This window comes from Haemaphysalis longicornis, unplaced genomic scaffold (assembly GCF_048455015.1).
Source record: "Haemaphysalis longicornis isolate Haplotype H1 unplaced genomic scaffold, Haemaphysalis longicornis Haplotype H1 scaffold_1, whole genome shotgun sequence".
Classification (NCBI taxonomy): domain Eukaryota; kingdom Metazoa; phylum Arthropoda; class Arachnida; order Ixodida; family Ixodidae; genus Haemaphysalis; species Haemaphysalis longicornis.
Window position 1 is genome coordinate 247,638,245 of NW_027526203.1, and position 22,200 is coordinate 247,660,444.

Consider the following 22,200-nt stretch of genomic DNA (forward strand, 5'->3'; position numbering starts at 1 on the left):
AAAGTGAAAAAGTGGGCTCATTACGCGAGTAAATATGGTAATATAGCGAGATTTTTTTTGTTGTTGTTTAACAGGGATTTTCCCCAAAGTCACTTTTTTTTTTTTGTTCCTGCAGTACAGTCAAACCCCGCGATAACAAAATCCCACGGGTATGAAATTTCCGCGGCAATTAAATATTTTCGCATCCCCGGAAAACGTCCATGTATTTTATATCTCGCGGCAACGAAACGTTTTTAGAAACTGATCCCACGTTAACGAAATTCGCTGCAAGTTTGGTCGGGATTTTACCTACCCAGTGGAGGCTAACTGTGTCCAAAAAGTGCTCAAATGCATTTTTTTTTTTTTGTACTCAAAGTGTGTAAACTTCTGCTACAGCACGCTTGCATGGCCGGCGCCATATTTGTTTACAAAAGACCGCGCACCGGCGGCCGTGGAGACAGCCTCGCAGCGGCACCACCAGGGGGCGACACTTGATGACTCAAGTCACGGCTTTGTCTTGGGCTATGCTAGCCCGCTACCGCTGGATAGCACACGTGCGTTTGTTGTTTGTGTGCGGCGATCGTCATGTTTGCTCTCGTTAAGATGCCTTCGCCAGCCCAAAAGTGGAGGTTTTTATCGTTATGAGATAAGACAGCCATCATCGCCCAAGTCAGTGGCCCAAGTGGAGGAAGGGAGTATAAAGAAAGGATAGCGCCGACGAGTTTGGAAACGCCTGCAGCTCACTCAACCATTTTGAAAAGCAAGGATCCCACCACAACTCTATGCCCACCACTTCTCAATGGCGCACGTGCACAAAACAAAACAGTGATGGCTGTAACCTTTCTGGACATCAACAAAGCGGTGCTCACTTAGTTTTCTAAACAGTATTGGCGCAACGAGGTGCCACTCTGTCTGGCAAAGTTTGTAAACAGAAGAAGCTGGGCTTCGCTTGCATGATCGGACATACTCGGTGCCGAGGGCCAGGGCGAAAAACGTGCAGACATGGTGAACCCACGAAATGTTTTGGATGCGTTTGACATGATCTCGTCGTTCCTAGGCACGCACGACGACTAGCAATGAACCACTTGTACAGTGAGAGCTGAACTGTGACGTTAGCTGCAAGGTAAGGCTCACAAAGTAATATAACTGACTTTAAGAAAAATTTTTAGTTTGTGGTCGATTTTCTGGTCATTTATGTTTTATTCTCGCAGCAACGAAATTCCCGCAAAAGTGAATTTTCTGGATTTCCCTGGTGGTTTCGTTATTGCGGGGTTCGACTGTATTGCTTAGAAGGCATAGTGGTTTATCATGTAAAATAAAAGTACAAAAGCTTAAATAATAAACATGAACTAATAGAAATGTCTTTGTAAGATGTTAGGGCCTGCAGGACAAGGCACGGCTCTATGGGGCTCAGTGGAACGAGTGAGTGCACTGGTACCAGAGTGCACTGGTACCAGTATTTTGGTACCAGAATGTTCCTATCCATTCTTCAGTTTTCTCTCTAACTTAAAAGCTTTTTTTTTTTCTTTTTTTTTTTTCATGGGGTGCACAGCCTGGTCTATTTCCTGCTCTTATTCATTTTTCCCGGTTGTCGTGCTTGCAGGAAAAGAGACTGTGCTACGAACCTTGGAGGACAGCCTAAAAGAGGCCGAGAGCCAAAAGCAGGACCTCGAGAGCAAAGTGGCAGCTTGTGAGAGCAAGATCGCCAACTTGGCGCCACAGCTGAAGAGCCTTGAAAAGGTTTGAAACAAGAAAATTTCTAGTATTATTTCCCTCTCTCTATGCACCCTGCTGACGACAAATTTCACGTATGGGTGTGCAAATATTTGAAACTTGACTACTTCAGCAATACAGTCAAACCCGGTTATATCGAACTCTCAAAAAAACACCTATCAGTATGATACACGGGATAATTCAATATAAGCATGTTAAGGATAAGGAATTGGACGTCATAAAAGCACATACCATTTACAAAAACACTTTATTGATAAAACTGCCTAACTTTCACACAAAATAGCCCTGTATCATCTGCTTGAACAACCTCACTGCTTGAAACAGTACACACTTCTCCACACTTTCCAAAGGGTCAGAGCAGCTGAGGTCGCAACCTTTCATATTCTCAAAGAAGCACCGGACTAGTGCGAGTGCACCAATCACCTCGGAGGTTATGAGCAGAGGATCACCGCTGCTTTCCTCGTTGCACCCGCTTTCGCTGGTGCTCGTTACGATTTGGCCATGTAGTCCTACAAACTCTCCCATGGTCGCGACCCCATCATCCACACATACAAACTTGCTGGCCATTTATCTGACAACGGCATCCAGAAATTCCGACAGCTCGCTCTACACGTCGGCAACACCGGCGGTGGCTTTGTTGCACCCCCGCAGGGGGCACCTTGTGTACTCAAGGTGTTTTGGTGATGCGGGGCACCTTGTGTACTCAAGGTGTTTTGGTGAATAGCGCCACCACGGTCCCGAGCTCCGCAGGGGTGCCTACTGTCGTAGGCATTTGGTGTCTTGCAACACCACGGACCCGAGCACATGTGGGTTGGACCCACCCACGTCCCGGCTGTGCGTGGCTTTGCCGTGTCCGGGGAAAAGGGCATCCTGGTGGTTGAGCCAAAGCCAGGGTTGTTTTGGACCTTCATGGCCCCCTGGCAAAGGCAACACACCACTTCGGCCCCCGCTTCCCGTAGACGGTGCCCCCAGTCTGACCCGACCTGGGGGGAATCAGCCAGTCGCCTTTTCCTGTCCTCTTCTTCATTCTTTTGCTTTCCTATCGTCTTTCCTAACCCTGTCCTGTCATCTTCTCTCTTCCTTATTTCTCTGTTTTTTCTCCAGGCGGCGAGGGTTAACCCTGTGCGAAGGCTTCACCCTAGACCCCGAGCATAGGGTTATAGTGGCGAGGTACAGTTAACGTGCACTTCAAAGCCACGTTCCCTTGTTGGGCTCGGTGGTGGGCGACTGGCCTTGCCACCGAATTGATTCCATTTTCTATGGCTATCTTCTCAGCTCCCGCAAAACACCCTGATCGACCTCCTAAAAGGGGTCGCACCGAAGCACTCCGCACCCAACCACCTCAGGCAGCTTTCAGCAAATACCTTGTTGTACACTCGACCGACGAAAAACCTATCACCGACCTGTCAGTCTTCTTGATTGCCAAGTGTATTGAAAACATTGTTGGAAAAGACTACAATGCCAAAAAGATGCCCTCTGGAGACCTTCTTGTTGAAGTTATGCGAAAAAACCAAAGTGAGAACCTCCTGAAGCAAGAAAAAATTGCCAACTTGACTGTCACAGTTACGCCACACCGCACGCTAAACACTGTCCGAGGTGTTATCTCTGACAAAGAACTCCTCCGTGAGACAGATGATGATCTCCTTGAGGGACTGCATGACCAAGGTGTTGTTGGTGTCCGTAGAATTATTATGAGAAGAGATGGAGCAGAGATCAAGACTCGACACATCATCCTAACATTTGCTAGCTCTACCCTGCCAGAGACAGTGAAGGCAGCTTTCCTTAGCTGTCGTGTACGCGCCTACATTCCAAACCCGAGGCGATGCTTTAAATGTCAACACTACGGTCATGGAACTCTAGCTTGCCGTGGCAAGCTCACCTGTGCGAAATGTGGCGAGAATGATCACTCTTCTGATGACTGCAAAAACACAATCATGAAATGCCCGAACTGCAGTGGTTCACACGCTGCATACTCACGATCTTGCCCATCTTTCAAGAAAGAAAAAGAGATCATTCAGATCAAAGTAACCGAAAATATCAGTTTCCCTGAAGCACGCCAAAAGCACAAGATGTTTTCGGCTGCATCCTATGCAGACGCCGCCCGCCAGGGGTTGGGGCGACGTTTGGTTAGTACTGCGACACAATGCAGCTTAGCTGATGTGTCGCTGTCGTTAACCCCCTCCAAGTAACCACCAGCTCCTGCCTCTACAGCAGAGGCCCTGGTGGTTCCTTCTCCTGCTGGGCTGCCGTCCACAGCCGAACACCCCGCCACTACGTCTGCGGAGCCCGTGGAGAATGTGGTGACGGGCGCTGTTGGGACTGGTCCGGCCTCTTCCAGTCCAGCTCCATTGGCCCGCACGACACCCGAGGGCATTGAGACCATGAACTCAGGTGGCCCCACACGTACTCCTTCCCTTCCCGCACCGCAGGTTCCAACCAAGAAGCCTGCGGCCACCTCAGGAACTAATCCGCGAGGTGGATGTCGGATGGACACCATGTCGGTGCCGCCTGATTTGTCAGACGAGGACATGGACACCTCGGCATCTCAACCTGCCCAGCAGGCGCAAAATGAGCGCCACAGCACTTTTGGCCGTGGGAAAAAAACCACCTCATCGTACAACAGGCCCTAAACAAGACTCACTGACATGAACCAAAATAGGCAACTTCTCAACTACATCTTTATTATCTTTAATCCATAATAGCTGTTGAAAACATAGTTCAATGGAACTGTAGGGGTCTCATAAAAAACTTGGATGATGTATATGAACTCCTTTATAAACATCAATCCAGTATTGTTTGCCTCCAAGAGACACACCTGAATCCCAAACAAAGTAACTTTCTTAAACAATACACTGTCTTCAGGAAAGATAGAGATGCCTTTGCTCATTCATCTGGTGGGGTTGCCATTGTGACGCGAAAATCCATTCCATCCCAGTCCATTAGACTACTCACCAGCCTTGAGGCAGTTGCTGTCCGCGTGGTCATTTTTGGTTGGCTGATTGCAATATGTTCCTTATACATTCCCCCGGATCATCAATTGTCTACCTCAGAATTTGAGTCGTTGGTAAATGAGCTTCCTGAACCATTTATCTTAGTTGGAGACCTAAATGCACACAACAAACTCTGGGGTGCTGGGCGAACTGACGCTCGCGGCCGCTTGATTGAACATTTCCTAGTATCATCTGGTGCGTGTTTGTTCAACAAAAAACAGCCCACATATTATAACATTACACACAACACGTACTCACACATAGACTTGGCAATCGATTCTGCTGTTCTTTTTCCACTCGTTGAGTGGCAGGTGGAGAAAAACCCGCTTGGAAGTGACCATTTCCCAGTATTCTTGAGATGCCTAGACAGAGACCCTTACACTCCCACCTCAACTAAAAGGTTTAAAGAAACCGCTGCAGACTGCGAGAAATTTAAGCAGAAATCTCAACTCACATACAGTTCCATAGAACACTTGGGTATTGATGAAGCTTGTAGCCTTGTCACGGCACATATCCTTGATGCTGCAGAGAACTTCATTCCCCAGACTTCTGGCAACACAAGTAACCTAAGGCGGCCCTGGTGGAATGAAGAGTGTCGACAAGCACGCCAGGCACAGAACAAGGCGTGGGGCATTCTTCGCAGGTACCCCACTGCGGACAACCTTGTAGCGTTCAAGCGCACCAAAGCCATGGGAAGGCGCATTCGCCGTCAGGCCAAAAACAATAGCTGGAGGTCCTTCTTAACTTCAATAAATTCTTTCACCGATACAAGAAAGGTTTGGAACAGGATAAGAAAACTAAATGGACAAAGCACACATGGCTTACCCCTTGTTGACACCACTGGTGGCACCCTAGAGGACCAGGCAAACGCGTTGGCACAATACTTCGAACACGTCTCAAGCTCTTCACATTACACAAGCACATTTATACACTACAAAAAGTCAGCTGAGCGGAAGTCCATACGTGATCACAAGCAATCAAACGACTCCATTCTCCCTTCACGAGCTCATGACTCCTTTGGCTGGTTGCAAGCCTTCGGCGCCAGGTGCAGATAACATTACATACGGCATGATCAAACACCTTCATACAGACACAATCAATACTCTCCTGTTTTTATTTAACAGAATATGGCGTGCTGGGCACTTTCCTAAGGCATGGAAACAGGCTATTGTTGTGCCACTGCTGAAAGAGGGAAAGGATGCATCCTGTGTTTCAAGTTATCGTCCAATTGCCCTGACCAGCTGCTTGTGCAAGCTGTTCGAAAAAATGATCAACAGAAGGTTACTATACTTCCTGGACTACAATGGTATTCTGGACAGCTGCCAGGCAGGTTTTCGGTCGGGCAGATCAACAACAGACCAACTTGTCGCTTTTGAATCCTATGTGAAAAATGCCTTTGTTAACAAACAGTTTTGTATGTCCATATTTTTTGATCTAGAAAAAGCATATGACACTGCCTGGCGCTACGGCATCCTGCGAGACCTGAAATCTTTTGGAATTTGTGGGAATATGCTTAATGCCCTTGAAAGCTATTTGTCTGAACGAACATTCAGAGTGAGGGTCGGGGCTGCAGTATCCGCGCTGTATATGCAAGAAAATGGCGTTCCTCAGGGTGGAGTACTTAGTTGCACACTTTTTATAGCTAAGATGAACACACTTGGAAAAGCTCTGCCCCGTACCATTTTTTACTCATTTACGTGGATGATGTTCATATCAGTTTCCGGTCCTGTAACCTGTCTATCTGTGAACGGCAGTTACAACTTGCCACAAACAGGCTTGTAAAATGGGCCAACGAAAATGGCTTTAAGCTAAATCCTCAAACGAGCACATGTCTTATTTTCCAAGAGGCGTGGTATTCACCCTGAGCCCACCATCCAGCTCAGTGGAGTGGCTGTGCCTGTGAAGAAGGAACACAAGTTTTTAGGGATTGTGCTAGATGAAAAGCTGTCATTTATTCCACATATAAAGCTACTCAAAATAAAATGTATAAAGGCAATGAATATCCTAAAAGTCCTATCCCACCACTCCTACGGCACAGATAAGATGTGCCTGCTGCGTCTCTACAACAGTTTAGTGAAGTCGCGGTTGGACTATGGGAGTGTAGTATACGTAGTCAGCTTCGAAAACCGCTTTAAGGGGGGACGCGGCTTTCAACTTCGGAAAAATGACCAAAACATCGTTTTTTTGAAACCCGCATATTCGGCTTCTATGTTTCCTATTCTGTGCGTCTGCAAAGTTTTTACGCTGAAAAGCGTCGCAAAGTGGCATAAAAAAATACTTTTGTCAGGCGCGGTGACAAACTATCAGCGCAAAAGGGCGAAAAAACGGCAATTTTCGGAGCGCTCTATCTCCGCAACGGTGCCACCGGGCGCGGCCATTTTGATATGGTTAGATCGGCCGAGCGATCGTTTTTCCGGTTCCGCTCGTCTCTTTTATCTTCGTTCATTCACAAACGCACAAACGGCAGAAAAGAAACGACGCACAAACGAAGCTAGAAATAAATGCTGAAGCGCTATTGGTCCTCCGGTCGGGGCGCAGAACGTCGACCCTCCTGATTGGATGTCGCGGGCGCAACGCAAGATGGCGGCCGCCTGAGCTGCGTAGCGAGCGGATTGAGTTCATTTTCGCCGCTTCGCTCGGCCGAGTTTCTGTTCAATCTGTGGTATTCAACACGGACGTTATCGCGATGGGAATGCCAGAGATAACGAGCCAGATTACGGGAAGTTGTGTGGCTCGAAAGGCGGAGGTCATCGAACGCTTCGTGGTGCGCGTGACTCTACCGTCGCCAGACCCCGGAGGGTGACGCGGTGTGCGCGCTTGCGATAGCGGTTCGTGAAGTGAACTTTTAGTCGGATTTGCGATGTTTACATGCTTAGTTAGTGCTGTGTTTTGACTGTGGGCTCGCTAGCCTTGAGAAAGAAACGGTCGACGCGTCAAACGCTGCGGCGCGCACGGCATAGCCGACGCGCATTGGAGCATCACATGACTGGGCAACCTGTTACGATTGAACGCCAGTAGTTGTAATTAATGCCTGCGACGTTAGTTTTAATCTTAAAAGCGACCTGACCAGCCATATCAGGTATAATCAAAGCTCGATATGTCGCGGTAAGCGTGCGCTGCGATGCGCGCGAGCCATATCGCCTTTCTTGCGCAATGTTTCCCGTGCACTTGTAATTTTCATGCAAACAGGTTTGAGTTAGTAATATAGGAATAAAATATGCTCTCTGCGTTAAAAATGTACGTTACTGTGGCAGCATTTAACAGTGATTTTTTTAGGGAAATTATTGATACCATTGCTCAGGGCATACTGGCTGTGCTGCGAGAAATATTGGATGCCTTGAATGTCAAAAGTAGTAAAAAAAAATATGCTCTTGCATTGAAGTTGGGAGTTATGCAGAATACTCTACCAAGCTTCAAAGTAGCTCATTTTCAACCTTGTGGTATGCAAACTTTTGGCAATGAACACCTGCACTATGAGTACAGTCAAACTCCGCTACAACGAAATTCACGGGGATCGCGAAAAATTTCGTTGTAGCGAGAATTTCGTTGTCGCGGAAAAATCAGTAAATAAAAAAAACAGGGCAGGCGTCTAACTGGCGTCGTGAAATCTCCCACCTACCTTTTCGCCCCAATGTTGCCAACTTGCTTGGAGCTCGCTCCGCCTAAAATAGCACCCTTTTTATAGCACGGAGTTTATATCGTAATTGGCGGTCACAACGCGTCTCGCGGCGCTTAGACCAGCGTTGTAATATGCGCGTCGTACTCGTGGAGATCCGCGCAAAAGCAGGCGTCGTGAAATCACAGCGCGGAGTTTATATTTTAATTTGTGGTCACGGATATGCACAGGATATGCACGACACTCTGGGAGCATTTTATTTCCAAAACTTGAAAAAATCGCTGATCCATTCAGGGGGCCCCGGTCACGTGAGCAGCAAGGTCAGTGCTTTCGCCGGCGGGCCCCGCCGGCGGGTGCCGGGCGAGCGCGAGAAAGGGCGAGAAGCGGTTTCCTCCTCCTCCGCCGCTGCCGCCGCCGCTTTTGAGCGCCGCCGGCGCCGGTAATCCGGACATCGAGAAGCGGCAGCTTCTCGATGTCCGGATGTTCGGAGAAAATGTTGCTACTATATAATTTACATTGTTAGAACTTATCAAAATTAGTTAGAGTGGTTCAGTCCGTTGCAGATCGAGTGACTTGTGTCCCGGGAAAATTTCGTTGAACCGGGAGAACAATAAAAAAGTGGTTCGTTGTGGAGGGAGTTTTAATACATTGGGGCCTATGGGATGCGGGCGGGGAATCGAAAAACCTTCGTTGAAGCGGGAATTTCGTTGTAGTGGAGTTCGTTGTAGCGGAGTTTGACTGTACTAAGTTGCTGTGCCAGGCAAGATAAAACATGAAAAAAAAGCCAAAAATGTTCAAATTTAAGTTAAAAAAATGCTTAACTTGTTGCCATGGTGACAACACTGCAAAAGGAGGTTGTCCAGTGCGATACAGCCAACCAACTAACCTACTTTGCATTGAAAGCCCATTGAAACCCATCTCCCCTCCGTTTGGTTTGCAAAGGGGGGTATGTACTCTTCACGGAGGAGCTGAAAATGATGTTTTCTGGAAAGAGAAAGGCTGAAAAGGCACTCCAATTTCAAGGCAAGGCCTTCCAGAAGCCCCATGTTCAAAAGGACATGAAAGGCTACAACCGTGACGACTTTTGATATGTGAAACCTATGTTGCAACTTCGGAAGCCGTTTTCTCAAAACATTTTTTTTTGCCACCTGTGTCGCTTGTCCCAGGGATTTCTTCGTGACTGCTGGGTCTATTTTGATTCCGTTTCTTGCATTACATTCCTTGATGAACTGTTCAGGTCGTGACACTTTTAGTTTTCCAGATTTGTTTTTTGTGATTTTTTTATTCAAATAATCGTTCACAGTTGACATGCCTGTTGCACATTAACCTCTAACAAAATGAAAACTAAAAAACATTGTGTTGTAAAAAAAAAATTCTAAAACTGTCACGACCTCGTCCATTCATTTGAGAATGCAAAGCACTTCGAACAAGTTTTCTATCGTGTGTTATAAGCCGCTCAAGCTCGGTACAAGCGGAACAGAAAGAAAATTTCATACATAAAAAAGTTATCAAAATATTAACTTCAAATTTTTATGGTGTTATCACAGAAGCATTTCCAATTGCTGTGCCAATTTTCATCAAAATCCACAAAGAAATAAAAAAGTTGATTTTGAAAGCCACGTCCCCCCTTAAAAATGCTTGACCCTGTTCTGCACCTTGGGCTTCGCCTTTCGTCAGGAGCCTTCCGAACGAGTCCTGCACAAAGCCTATATGTGGAATGTGACCAGTGGTGCCTGGAAGACCAGCGCTTATACACAGATCTACTGTATGCCATGAAAGCAACATCCATAAAAAATCACCCTTCTTCGTTTATTGTCAATGACACCTCTGCCATGCACTCGTTTCTCAGTCGGCCCTCTATATCTATGCCTTTTTCGTTGAGAGTGAAAGTGCACGCTGAAGAGCTTGGGGTTTCTTTTAGCGAGATTTACAATACTTCGGTCACAGACCTTGTTGCTCCCTGGGAAATGTCCCCGATTTCTTGTGATTTATCTTTTAGAGCCATTAACAAAAGAACTGCACCAAGAGAACTCATCTTGCAGCACTTCCTACATCTACGACACAAATATCCCTACACAACGTTTTACGCAGATGCCTCCAAGTCCGCCCATTCTGTGTCATGCACTGCACATGGCCCAAACTTTGCTATCACAAAGACAATGAACAAAAATACCAGTATTTTTACAGCTGAGGCACACGGCATTTTAACCACCGTGGAACACATTACAGATACCAGAATACACAGTTCCAATATTTTTACAGACTCCCTGAGTGTAGTATTAGCTCTCCATTCAGGAAAACCAACGAGAAACATTATTTTAAACCGTCTTATCAAATCCATAATGTCTGCTTACGCTCTAAAATTGACTGTAGTAGTGTGCTGGGTACCTGGGCACAGCGGAATTTCGGGCAATGAAATTGCTGACCAGAATGCTGCTGTGGCGGCTCTCCACAGTGTTGTAGATATCCCACATGTGCCCTACCTAGACATGAAACCACTAGGTCGGAGTATGCTTGGAGGCGCTGGCAGGTACAGTGGGACACACAAATCGAAAACAAACTGCACATTATAAAACCACACATAGGGAAATACAACACAGAGAAAAGGAACAGGTTCACAGAAATATCAATATGCAGATTAAGAATAGGTCACACACATGCTACACACTCATATCTTTTAAACGGAACCCCACCACCATCTTGTGAGAAATGCGGACGAAGACTTACAGTCCTCCATGTATTGATTGAATGCTTGGCATACCATGACGCAAGGAAACGACACTTCCCAGAACTATACACCTACACGATACCCTTACACCCATCCTTGTTTTTATCTGATCAACCCCCGATTAGAAGTGAACGCCTTTTAGCCTATCTCGCTGACATTGGATTTTTAGCACTCATCTCATACCATGTGTGACATCAGGGCCACCCAATGCAAATAGTGAGGGCGGTTCTGAGCGTTTTCATAACGTGCCAGGGACGTCACCGCCATCCCTGTTATGTTATGGCGCTCCCAGCACACAGATAAACATCGTCACTGTTACCTCTCATCTTATTCATCTTCGCTTCTTAGAATAAGGGCCCTTTACACCCATATATACACTATTTTTATCAAGTACATCACAATCATCGCCATGGCATTTTAACAAATGTGACAAAACAAACATTGTCTTGGCGCTCTTTGGCCTCAGACGCCCTTGCGCCAATAAAATATATGCATAGTAGTAGTTGTTGGCTTTGTTGCACTCCTCAGGATTTTCAATGTCATCACTGGCACGCACAAGCGGCAGATCTGAAGTAATTTTGGGCAGTTTCTTCAGTAACAGTGAGTGAGTGATCTGCCCAGAACCTGTTTCAAAAAGGTTAATCTAAGCTTCCTGCCGATCACACCGAGGGTGTTCTGGGGAATCTCATGCGCTGGGGGGGATGTACGAGTTCTCACCACTTTCGGCCTGATTTATGATTGCCAGCTTCACAACGAAAGGCACGCTAGGTAGAGCTGTCAAATAAGCCTCTATTTAGTGACAACTAGCGCTAGCCACCACAGCTACACTTCGGAAGAACGGCCACGAAGCGCGAACAATGCAAGCACAATGAACGGGAAAAAAAAAAAAAAAAGCATGGCGGGCAGGCCAAGGTTATTTTTTGCATAGGGAATATCGACAGCTCGCCCTACACGGTGCGGTGGCACAGTCATGATAGAAAGAGCAAGGGGAAAGGGGGAAAGAGCTGCCCTCTGCCCAGGAACGGCCAGGCTAAACCACTTTTAGGGGTGTGCCAGCGGAATTTCTCCTCCGCCCCGAAGGAAAGCCAACTTGGGGGTCACTTCTGCGGCATTCGGTGTTTGATATATCAGGAGTCGCGCGTATTTTTATTTGATATAGGCATAATTTTTGCTATATATTCTCACTGCAAATATACCGGGACCAGAAATAGTTCTATATACAGGATAATTTGATGTAAACAGGATAGATATGGTCGGGTTCGACTGTGGTATTTGCTAACCGCTCTTGTGGAGTGTGCTGAACAATTAAGGGCATCAGAGTTTTTCAAACATTTGATTGTTATTAAGCATGTGCAAATGTTCAGGTTTTAAATTTGGATCAAATAAGGGTAGCACGAGCAGTTCGAATCGAAGTTCGTATTTCTAATACAGTTAAGCCTCAAAACCAAACTAGCGCCTCCTTTGAAAAGATGCCTGGCAGTTCGCCCAGTTGCCTATCGGAGAGAGACGGCTGTTGTGGTATGCTGTGCCGCCACTAGGTGGCGCTGGCGTCTGACACTATCTTTGGCCGTCTCCTAAGCGCGTAGCATGGACCGTTGCTGTAGAGCAGGCCCAGGTGGGCATTTTCAATAGTCTTTTTTGGGGGGGGGGCTAGGTTAACGCGAAAGTTTTGGTCTCTCCATAAACCACTCGAACAGCCAGTAACGTTATTGCTGAGTCTGCCGGTTAGCGCGTACCGAGTCTCCCATTTGTGGCTTGTGATCTCGAGCCCGCTGGCTTCCAGGCCACAGTAGGCACTATAGCCACTCGATCTCCCCCTATCGAGTGGCCGTGGCCAGGCAAACAACTTTCTGGAGGTTTTGGCAGCTCAGGAGGTGCCAGAGGTTCCCACACCGAGAAAATCGGCAGTGGTCTGGCATCCCTCGTGAAGTGACGTATCGCTACGCGGAGAAAACGAACTGTGGGCTCTCATGTGTCCACAGCAGCTGACCAGGAGAATAAATTGGAAAATTTAGGCCCTTTCTGAACGCTACAAAGGATAACCTGAAAATACAGAGGGGACACGGGGTGTGGAAGAGGATTAAAGGGAGGAGGGGGAAGGTCAGCAGTGAGTGGGACTCTTTGATTTTACAGTCTCGGACTCACCGTGGATAGTGCGAAGATTCCCCACGCCATCGAAATATGTGTTTGAACAACGGATGCAAGATTGCTTGCACAGGGTGTCTGCGCTGAGTCGGAGACTATAAATCGAAGAGCCCTAGTGTGACAAAGTCGATTAGAGGAGTATGAATGCATCTTTTTGGTGAGCAAAAAGAAAAAAAGAGAACATATGCACACATTTGAGTGGGCTGTGAATACAAGGGGGTGGTAAGTTTTCTTGCTCAGGAAATTCTTTGTTCAGCTGTCATCTTGAGGTCCTCTATAGGTGGTATTCATTGAAAAGTTTAGCTGTCAATTTTTTCTTCGCTTGGCAACACTGGAAACGACCACAGACATGGCGGCCGATGCGCCACGGACATGGAGCGGCTTGGGACACTGCGCCTGCATTCCGAAGAAAAAAAAAAAAACACCGGCGTGCGTCGTCTGCTTCGTTTCAACCAGATCCTCAACGGTGGTGTCAACAGAGATGTTATCAATTGCACTCACATTGGACTCGAGGCATTACTTTGCGTTCGGTGGGGTAGAGTTTGTAGACGTGCAGCACAGTCATGTGATTAGCACGGACAAGTATCGCCATCCCACGGAGCCCGACGTAACGAGTGATGGCACACTGACACGGTTGCCTGCACGCGCCTTGCCAGTGAATACAAACAATACGGAACACAAGTTCAAGCCATTCCAGTCTCTCATCATCTGCTATCGTGAATTGGCTGCCATGTCGGCGAGCGTCAGCATTGTTTAGGTGGATGTGCTTTTGGCACTACTAACATCCATCAGAGTAAACCACTTCTGAGTCATCGTTCATGTGTGTTAATGTTGGTGGGAATCTTGTGAAAAGAGACACCTGACTCCTTTCTTCTTTGGGTTTGCGTGCAAAGTGGCACGCAACAGTACCGCATGACTCAACACCTTCGCACGTAGAAGTAACTACCGTAAACTGAACTCAACGTAAGTAAGACGAACTAAAACAAAGCAAAAGGAGAACTTTAAAAGGCAGACAACACCGTGCCCCGCTGGCCATGCGTGGACTGGTGGTGTAGATAGTGCCAGATGCCAGCTTCTCTAGCGGTGGTTTCCGCCCAAAAAGAGAGAGAAACAGGAGAGGCTATGGCAGGACAGCGGCCGCCGTTGTGACAGGCTAGAGGAGGCGTTGACCAAACATACACAAACGATGCCAGTTTACTTGCCAGTTGTAAGCACTCATCCCCAGCTGCTTTGGATCCATGGCCGTAATCTATGGCTGTAATCTATGGCTGTTTTTTTCTTTGCATCTGATTTGCGGCTAAAATCAGTGTCACACTGAATTTGTAGGCATGAAGCTTGTGCGGCGTTCTGTTTTTTATCGCACTCGCATACCACTATGCACATGCAAACCACAGATGTACATGTGCACCAACTACAGACTGGTGCACACTGCTACCTGCATTGCTTTAGCTTGCACCTCATTTGAAGACAAAAAAAAAAAACAAAATGCTTGAAAGAAAGGGATCTTTGGCTAAAAAAGAAGGCAGCTGTTCGACTGTGCTAACATATCTGCTTCCCAATTCCCTCGTGTTTCCTGCCAGTTATCTGCAAGAGCTAATTTTTTCCAAAGGTCCGAGGCCTACAAAATACTGTGGGTGCAGTGTTCGTGCTAAGCAGAGCCCATAAAACCTCTGGCAGAGGACAAGTGCTCCTGTTGTACTTCGCTTGCCCGCTTCACTCCCTCTTTGTATGGGAAGAGCAATGGACTATGTATATGTATGTTGTCAGTTGGCTGAAGGTGCCGAAGTTGTTGTCCCATGCATTTGGAGAATGCTGCATTTTTGCTGTGGTGGGTTTTGCAGTAAGCATAGTTACAGAATGTGCTGTCCGTGTGGAACAGCTCATTCGTCCTTCAGCATTTTGTCACCATGTTCGTCTTTCGGAATTTCTTTAGAGCCTGGCTGAAAAGGATGCAGCACTTGCCGATGAACAAAGGCAAGCCTTGGAAGAAATCGGTCAGCTCAAATCTTTACACCAGGTGGGTAAGAGCTTCATTCCTCTTCACAGTTATAACTAGCATGCCGGAAAATGTGCACACTACTGTTTGTGGCTGTGCTTGAAATACTACTTGTGTAGCGAAACAGTGATGAACACCCTGAACACAATGTCTGGCCACGTGGGCAAAACTGTGCTATGCAATTTTCTTTTGTGAAAAACTTTACAATTTGCAAGGTTATGTAGCACAGGGCTATGGAAAGAGAGATGCAGTCTAGGAGGGCCCTCTTTTGTCCCCTCACATGTGGGCCAATGTGGTGTTTATTAAAAACATATAACCTGCATGTCATGTCAAGGCCAGGCTGTGTCATGCCCAAGCAATTTGAGCGCATGTATTTGAGAACATGGCTATATTTTGTTTAGTAAAATTGAACTTTCTGGGGTGCCTAATAGGACATTCGTATGTTGAATATGAAGTGAACGTTCAGTTCGTGCTAGAATTAAGAATGGTCACAGGAACATTGTAAATCATAGGAGAAACGTTGCAGAAGAAACATCGGGGGGAGGAGCATCTTAAAACTGGCTTTTCTATTCATGCGTAGCAGCTTATGAAAATTTGCACACAAATGTGTTTTTCTCTAGATTTGAAATGTGCAATTATATTTGAGCTGCTGCTGTTAGCTTGAAAGTTATCATACAAAGTCTAAACCGTAATTAGGTACTTTCTTATGCAGCTTTAATGAAGTTTTGCATTGCATTTTGTAGCTTTTTATTACATGAATTGATAGCCAGAGAGTTCCCATACCGAATGACATTCCTCGTTTTTCTCTATAGTCATGGCATCTCCAAAAAATGTCAAGTATAAAAGATGGCCGTATTCAATATTTTGGTTCATCAAAATAACTGCAAGTCATATACTATATGCATAGCCTAACCAGAAAAACTAGAATGTCATCGGGTGCCTCAGGTTGTACTGAAAAAAACGGTGTACCATGATATACAGCAAAAAGAAGTTTCCAAAAAGCTGTGTTAGGCTGAGGGAAGCGACCAAAAATATGAAACTGAGAAAACTGCATTTGAAGTTTGGCCACGTGTTATGAGATGAACGGTCAGTAGTGTAACTGCAATATTTCTCTGTAACAAAGACATGTTCTTCCCATTCTCAAAACTGTCTTTGGATTCCAAAAATGTCAACTACAACTGGAGATACCAGAGGCCAAGTAACATACACCATCAGGAATTCAGCAAAATTTATCAACTTAAAATTTATTGGCATCCTGCTGGCGTTGTGAAATCTGGTGTCGTCTCGCTGGCGTCGTGAAAACAGCAACAGTCCATCGTAAACTGCCATCATTCATTACAGTGCACTTTGGTACTCAGAATATTGGGTGCAGCGGAAGAGGGAAGGTGAAACTTGCTTTAGATGCCCTTTTTTTGTTGTTGTTGTTGTTGTTGTTTGGTGAGGCTATTTTATTTGCGGTTTTTGCGCAGGAAGTTTGAGGGAATACACTACGCAGTGCGTTCTCCGCAAATGCATCACGTCGTTGGCCCTGAAAAGAGGCTTTTGGGGGGAAAAAAACATTGCCGAAAGGCAAGCTTTCTTGGCTATGGCAGAAAACATTTGGGCGATCCTGGGACAAAACACTGAGCTTTGAGTTCTCAACACTGAAGTTTTGGTTGGGGGGGGGGAGGGGGGGGGAAAGCCTTCACAAGTTGCAGAAGGCTTGCTGTACAGTACCACTTTAATGTGTGACGACCGTCCCCTGGTCCTAAACGAGACAGACATCGACCTCCTCGAGGGCCTCAAAGATCAAGGTGTGACGGCAGTGAGGCGGATCACCATCCGGAGAGACAACAAAGAAATAGCCACGAAGCACATCATCCTAACATTCGACCGATCCACACTTCCAGAACACATAAATGCAGGATTCATCCGTTGCCCAGTCCGTCCATACATTCCGAACCCGCGCCGCTGCTTCAAGTGCCAGCGGTTCGGTCACAGCACTAACGCTTGTCGCGGAAGACTAACCTGCGCCAAATGCGCCCAGAACGATCACCCCACTGATGATTGCAACACACAGGTCTTCACCTGTGCCAACTGCCAGGGACCCCACCCAGCATACTCCCGCACCTGCGAAAAATTCCAAGTAGAAAAGAAAATCATAAACATAAAAGTAACCGAGAACATTTCCTTCCCGGAGGCGCGAAAGAGGTTCGCCTCTTTCCCCCTGGGGAGGTACGCAGACGCAGCTCGCCGGGGGGCGGAGCGGCGTTCTGCTTCGGCAGGGACACAGTACTGCGGCGCAGACTGTGCCCGGCCCGAGCCCCCCGCTGAGTTGCTGTTGGCAGCTCAATCCGTCACCGTGCCGCAGGGGGAACCTTCAGCGGTTGCGGTGGCAACCAACACGGTTGGGAGTGGTGCCGCTCCTTCCGGTTCCACTCCTCTGGCCCCCAGTTCACCTGATGGCACGGAGGAAATGGACGCGGAGGGACCGGCAGGTGCTTCCACCTCCGCCCCACCGCCTGTGCCACCCTTGGCACCCCTGGCGGTCGTGGCCCCAGAAAAGGGCCCCCGAAAGGGTCCACAGTCCAAGGAGCCCGACAAGTCGGCTACTCCGAGGACATCTGAAGAGAAAATGGACGTCAATCCGTTCGTCGCTGCTGCGCAGCGGAGGGGACGGGATCGGACGTCACAATCCCAAGAAAGAAAGAAGCCAGCCAGAGTAACCGCCCCGAACGACACATAACCACACATTCCAGTCGCTCCTAACATAAAATAATGGGAAAAGAAAATTTAATACAATGGAACTGTAGAGGCCTGTTTAAGAACCTGGATGATGTATGCGAGTTACTGCACTCCAATCAGCCAAGTGTCATGTGTCTCCAGGAAACACACTTGAATAAAAAACACACAAATTTCTTAAATAGTTACCTGGTGTTCCGAAAGGACAGAGACGGCTGCACATACTCTTCTGGTGGTGTGGCCATCGTTGCCCGCAAATCCTTGACATGTCACACCATCCAGCTGAACACTGTCCTAGAGGCTGTTGCAATCCGAGTAATAAGTTTTAATAGGCTAATCACGGTGTGCTCCCTCTACATCCCACCAGACTATCACTTGTTGAGCTCCGAGTTCGAGGCTCTTGTGGATCAGTTACCTGAACCCTTCATTTTAATGGGTGACCTCAATGCACACAATCCTCTGTGGGGCTCTTCTAGAACAGATGCCCGAGGTCGTCTCATCGAAAAGTTCTTAACATCATCGGGAGCATGCCTGTTTAACAAGCAACAGCCTACATACTATAATATAGCGCACAACACCTACTCACACCTTGACCTTGCTATTGGCTCTGCAGTACTCTTTCCATTTCTTGAATGGGGAGTGGACACAAACCCCTATGGTAGTGACCACTTCCCAACATCCTTAACATATATAGGTAAAGGGCCAAACAGTTCTCTTTCCCATAGTAGGTTCAACGAAGCTAGAGCGAACTGGAACACATTCACAGAAACATCTCAACTGCACTACACAGACATTAGACACCTACACGTAGAGGAGGCAACCGAGCTCGTCACGGCGCACATCCTCGACGCCGCCGAAAAGTCCATTCTCCAGTCCTCCGGAGCCGTGCGGCACCCAAGGAGGCCCTGGTGGAATGACGACTGTCGGCGGGCGCGAGAGGCCCAGAACAAAGCTTGGGGTATCCTTCGCCGGTACCCCACATCAGAAAACATGATTTCTTTTAAACGGGCAAAGGCTTTCGGGAAGCGTGCGCGCCGTGAGGCAAAACGAGAGAGTTGGCGCGCTTTTCTTACATCAATAAACTCCTACACAGACACACGTAAAGTATGGACAAGGATACGTAAACTGAAAGGACAAAATACACATAGCCTGCCCCTGGTCAGCACAACAGGGGACACACTAGAAGACCAGGCTAATGCACTTGCACAACACTTCGAACACGTCTCCAGTTCATCACACTACACAGACACTTTCATGAAACACAAAACATCTGCCGAAAAGATTTCTCTACGTGACAAGAACAGATCAACTACGTCTTACAACTCTGAGTTCTCACTTTTTGAGCTGAGGGCCGCTCTCAACACTTGTAAGCCTTCAGCTCCAGGCGCAGACAACATCACATACACTATGATACAACACTTACACCGAGACACTTTAGAAACACTTTTACACCTATACAATAGAATATGGATTTCGGGGCGGTTACCTAGGTCTTGGAGGGAGGCCATAGTAGTGGCCTTCCTCAAGGAGGGGAAGGATCCCACCTCCCCTGCAAGTTATCGTCCCATAGCCCTGACAAGCTGCCTCTGCAAGCTTCTCGAGAAGATGATAAACAAGAGACTTGTATATTTCCTGGAATACAACGGTCTTCTCGAGAGCTGCCAGGCAGGCTTCCGGGCAGGGCGATCTACAAATGATCAACTCGTTGGCTTAGAATCATATATAAAGGATGCATTCGTTCATAAGCAGTACTGCATTACACTGTTCTTTGATCTTGAAAAAGCCTACGACACCGCTTGGCGCTATGGCATCCTCAGCGATCTGAAGTCGTTAGGTTTGTCGGGCAACATGCTAAACACACTTGGCAGTTACATGTCCAAGCGAACCTTTCGTGTGAGAGTTGGGTCTGCACTCTCTAGGGTTCATGTCCAAGAAAATGGCGTGCCTCAGGGTGGAGTTTTGAGCTGCACATTGTTTATAGTGAAGATGAACTCGCTTGGAAAGGCATTGCCACCAACAATATCCTGTTTTATGTATGTAGATGATGTTCAAATATATTTTAAATCATGTAACATGTCTATCTGTGAACGGCAAATTCAGCTTGGTGCCAATAAACTAGCTAGCTGGGCAGACCGAAATGGGTTTAAACTTAATCCAGCTAAAAGCACCTGTGTTGTGTTTTCTAAATTGCGCGCGATCCGGCCCGATCCTGAGATCAAGCTGAACGGCCTATCAATTCCTGTTAAAAAGGAACACAAGTTTTTAGGAGTAGTGTTTGACGAAAAACTAACATTTATATCTCACATTAAACAACTTAAACATAAATGCCTAAAAACAATGAACATTTTAAAGGTCCTCTCACACCAAGCATACGGTGCAGACAAACAACTCCTGCTGCGTGTATTTACCAGCTTAATAGGTTCAAGATTGGACTACGGGAGTGTGGTGTATGGGTCAGCAACAAAAACCACATTGAAAATGCTGGACCCATTGCTGCACTTGGGGCTTCGGCTCGCGTCAGGTGCGTTTCGCACTAGCCCGGTCCAGAGCCTGTACGCTGAGTGTGATAAATGGTGCCTAGAACATCAGCGAATCTACATAGACCTATTATATGCTTTTAAAATTTCATCAATTAGTAACCATCCTTTTAAACCAGTATTTAACGATACTTCCTCATTGCAACTGTTTTTAAATCGTCCATCTGTTTCTGTACCTTTCTCTCTTAGAGCTAGGAAGGAAGCTTCTGACTTTGACTTCTCGTTTTTAGACTTATACAATTCATCGTTTACGGACCTTTTACCACCGTGGCATCTCTGCCCAGTTTCTTGTGATACATCTTTTACACAAATCCAGAAGAACCGGGTTCTACAAAGTGCGATTCTGCAGCACTTTTTGTCCCTACAGCAAAAGTATCAGTGTTTAGAATTTTATAGCGATGCCTCAAAGACTGCTTCCGCTGTGTCCTCTGCGGCACACGGACCAAACTTAAGCATCTCTAAGACTATGATTTTACTTAGTAGTATCTTCACGGCAGAGGCGTATGGCGTGCTCCTCATTCTGAATCACATCCTTCAACATAAAATACCCAAATCCATCGTTTACACAGATTCTTTGAGTGTTGTGCGCGCGCTATCATCTGGAAAGTCGTCTAAAAATTATGTGATCAATCTTCTTTTTAAGACCATTATGTCCGCGTACGCCTCAAATCTCGAAGTGATTGTGTGCTGGGTTCCGGGCCACTGTGGGATACGCGGAAATGAGCTGGCGGATGAAAGTGCCGCCGCTGCTGCACTGAGGAACACAGTGGACATAACAACACTACCGTACACAGACCTCAAGCCACACATCAGAGAACAACTTCGTAAAACATGGCAAACACAGAGCGAACTGACAGACAACAAACTACACCTAATAAAACCACACTTGGGACGATACACAACAGACACACACAACAGATTCAATGAAGCTACACTAGCCAGATTACGGATAGGCCACACACATGCTACACACTCCCACCTGCTCACTGGATCCCCAAGACCTCTGTGTAGCAGGTGTGGAGAACACCTATCCGTAATCCACATCCTAATTCAATGTAACGCACTCACCACAACTCGACGCAAACATTTTCCACAACTATACAGACAACACATCCCACTCCACCCCTCACATTTTTTAGCCGACAATGCTACAATTCCTTTTAAGTATGTTTCGAAGTTTTTAAAAGAGATTAATTTTTTACAGCTCATTTCATACTGCACGTAATTACAACCTGGCCCTCTACACCAGCCATCTCATTTGTTTTTAAACAGCTTCTGCTTCACTTTAGTTTACAATTGTAATTTTAATTCTCATCGCTTTTATTAAATCACAATTGTTTCTGGCGCTCTTTGCCCTCGTCGGCCTTGCGCCATAAAAAGACAATCATCATCATCATCACATCAATGTTGTTTGGCGACTGAGCAAGGTCCCTGTACAAGCCCTTGACGACACACACACTGTCAGCTTCAGAGGCTGCTGCAGTGTCCTGGCAAACCTGAACCACTTTTCTCAAGTGCGCTTGGAATGTCTTGTGGTGTAGGCCTCTGCGGGACAAGTTCATCCGAGCACAAAAATCCGACAGAGCAATCACCCCCTTTCCGATGCTTTGAATACTTTTTAAAGCCCTTATGTTCACCTGGAAAGGAGTGATGTTGCCAGATCCTTCTGTCCTTGGTGACGAAAAACGTTCCACACGATGTTTGTAAACCGAGCACGTCACCTTGAGCCTCACGGCGAGTCCGTACTGCCTGTC

The 22,200-nt window shown here is 46.8% G+C and overlaps 1 protein-coding gene across 2 annotated transcripts in view; it reads left to right on the forward strand.

The window, feature by feature from the left end:
* The window catches only part of LOC144143621 (FK506-binding protein 15-like), a 204,991-nt gene that overhangs the window by 92,839 nt on the left and 89,952 nt on the right, over nt 1–22,200 (forward strand). For both annotated transcript variants that reach the window (XM_077675464.1, XM_077675465.1), the window contains exons 19-20: nt 1,583–1,719; nt 15,126–15,209. In XM_077675464.1, coding sequence (XP_077531590.1) covers nt 1,583–1,719; nt 15,126–15,209 — 221 coding nt within the window. The remainder of the gene's footprint in view (nt 1–1,582; nt 1,720–15,125; nt 15,210–22,200) is intronic.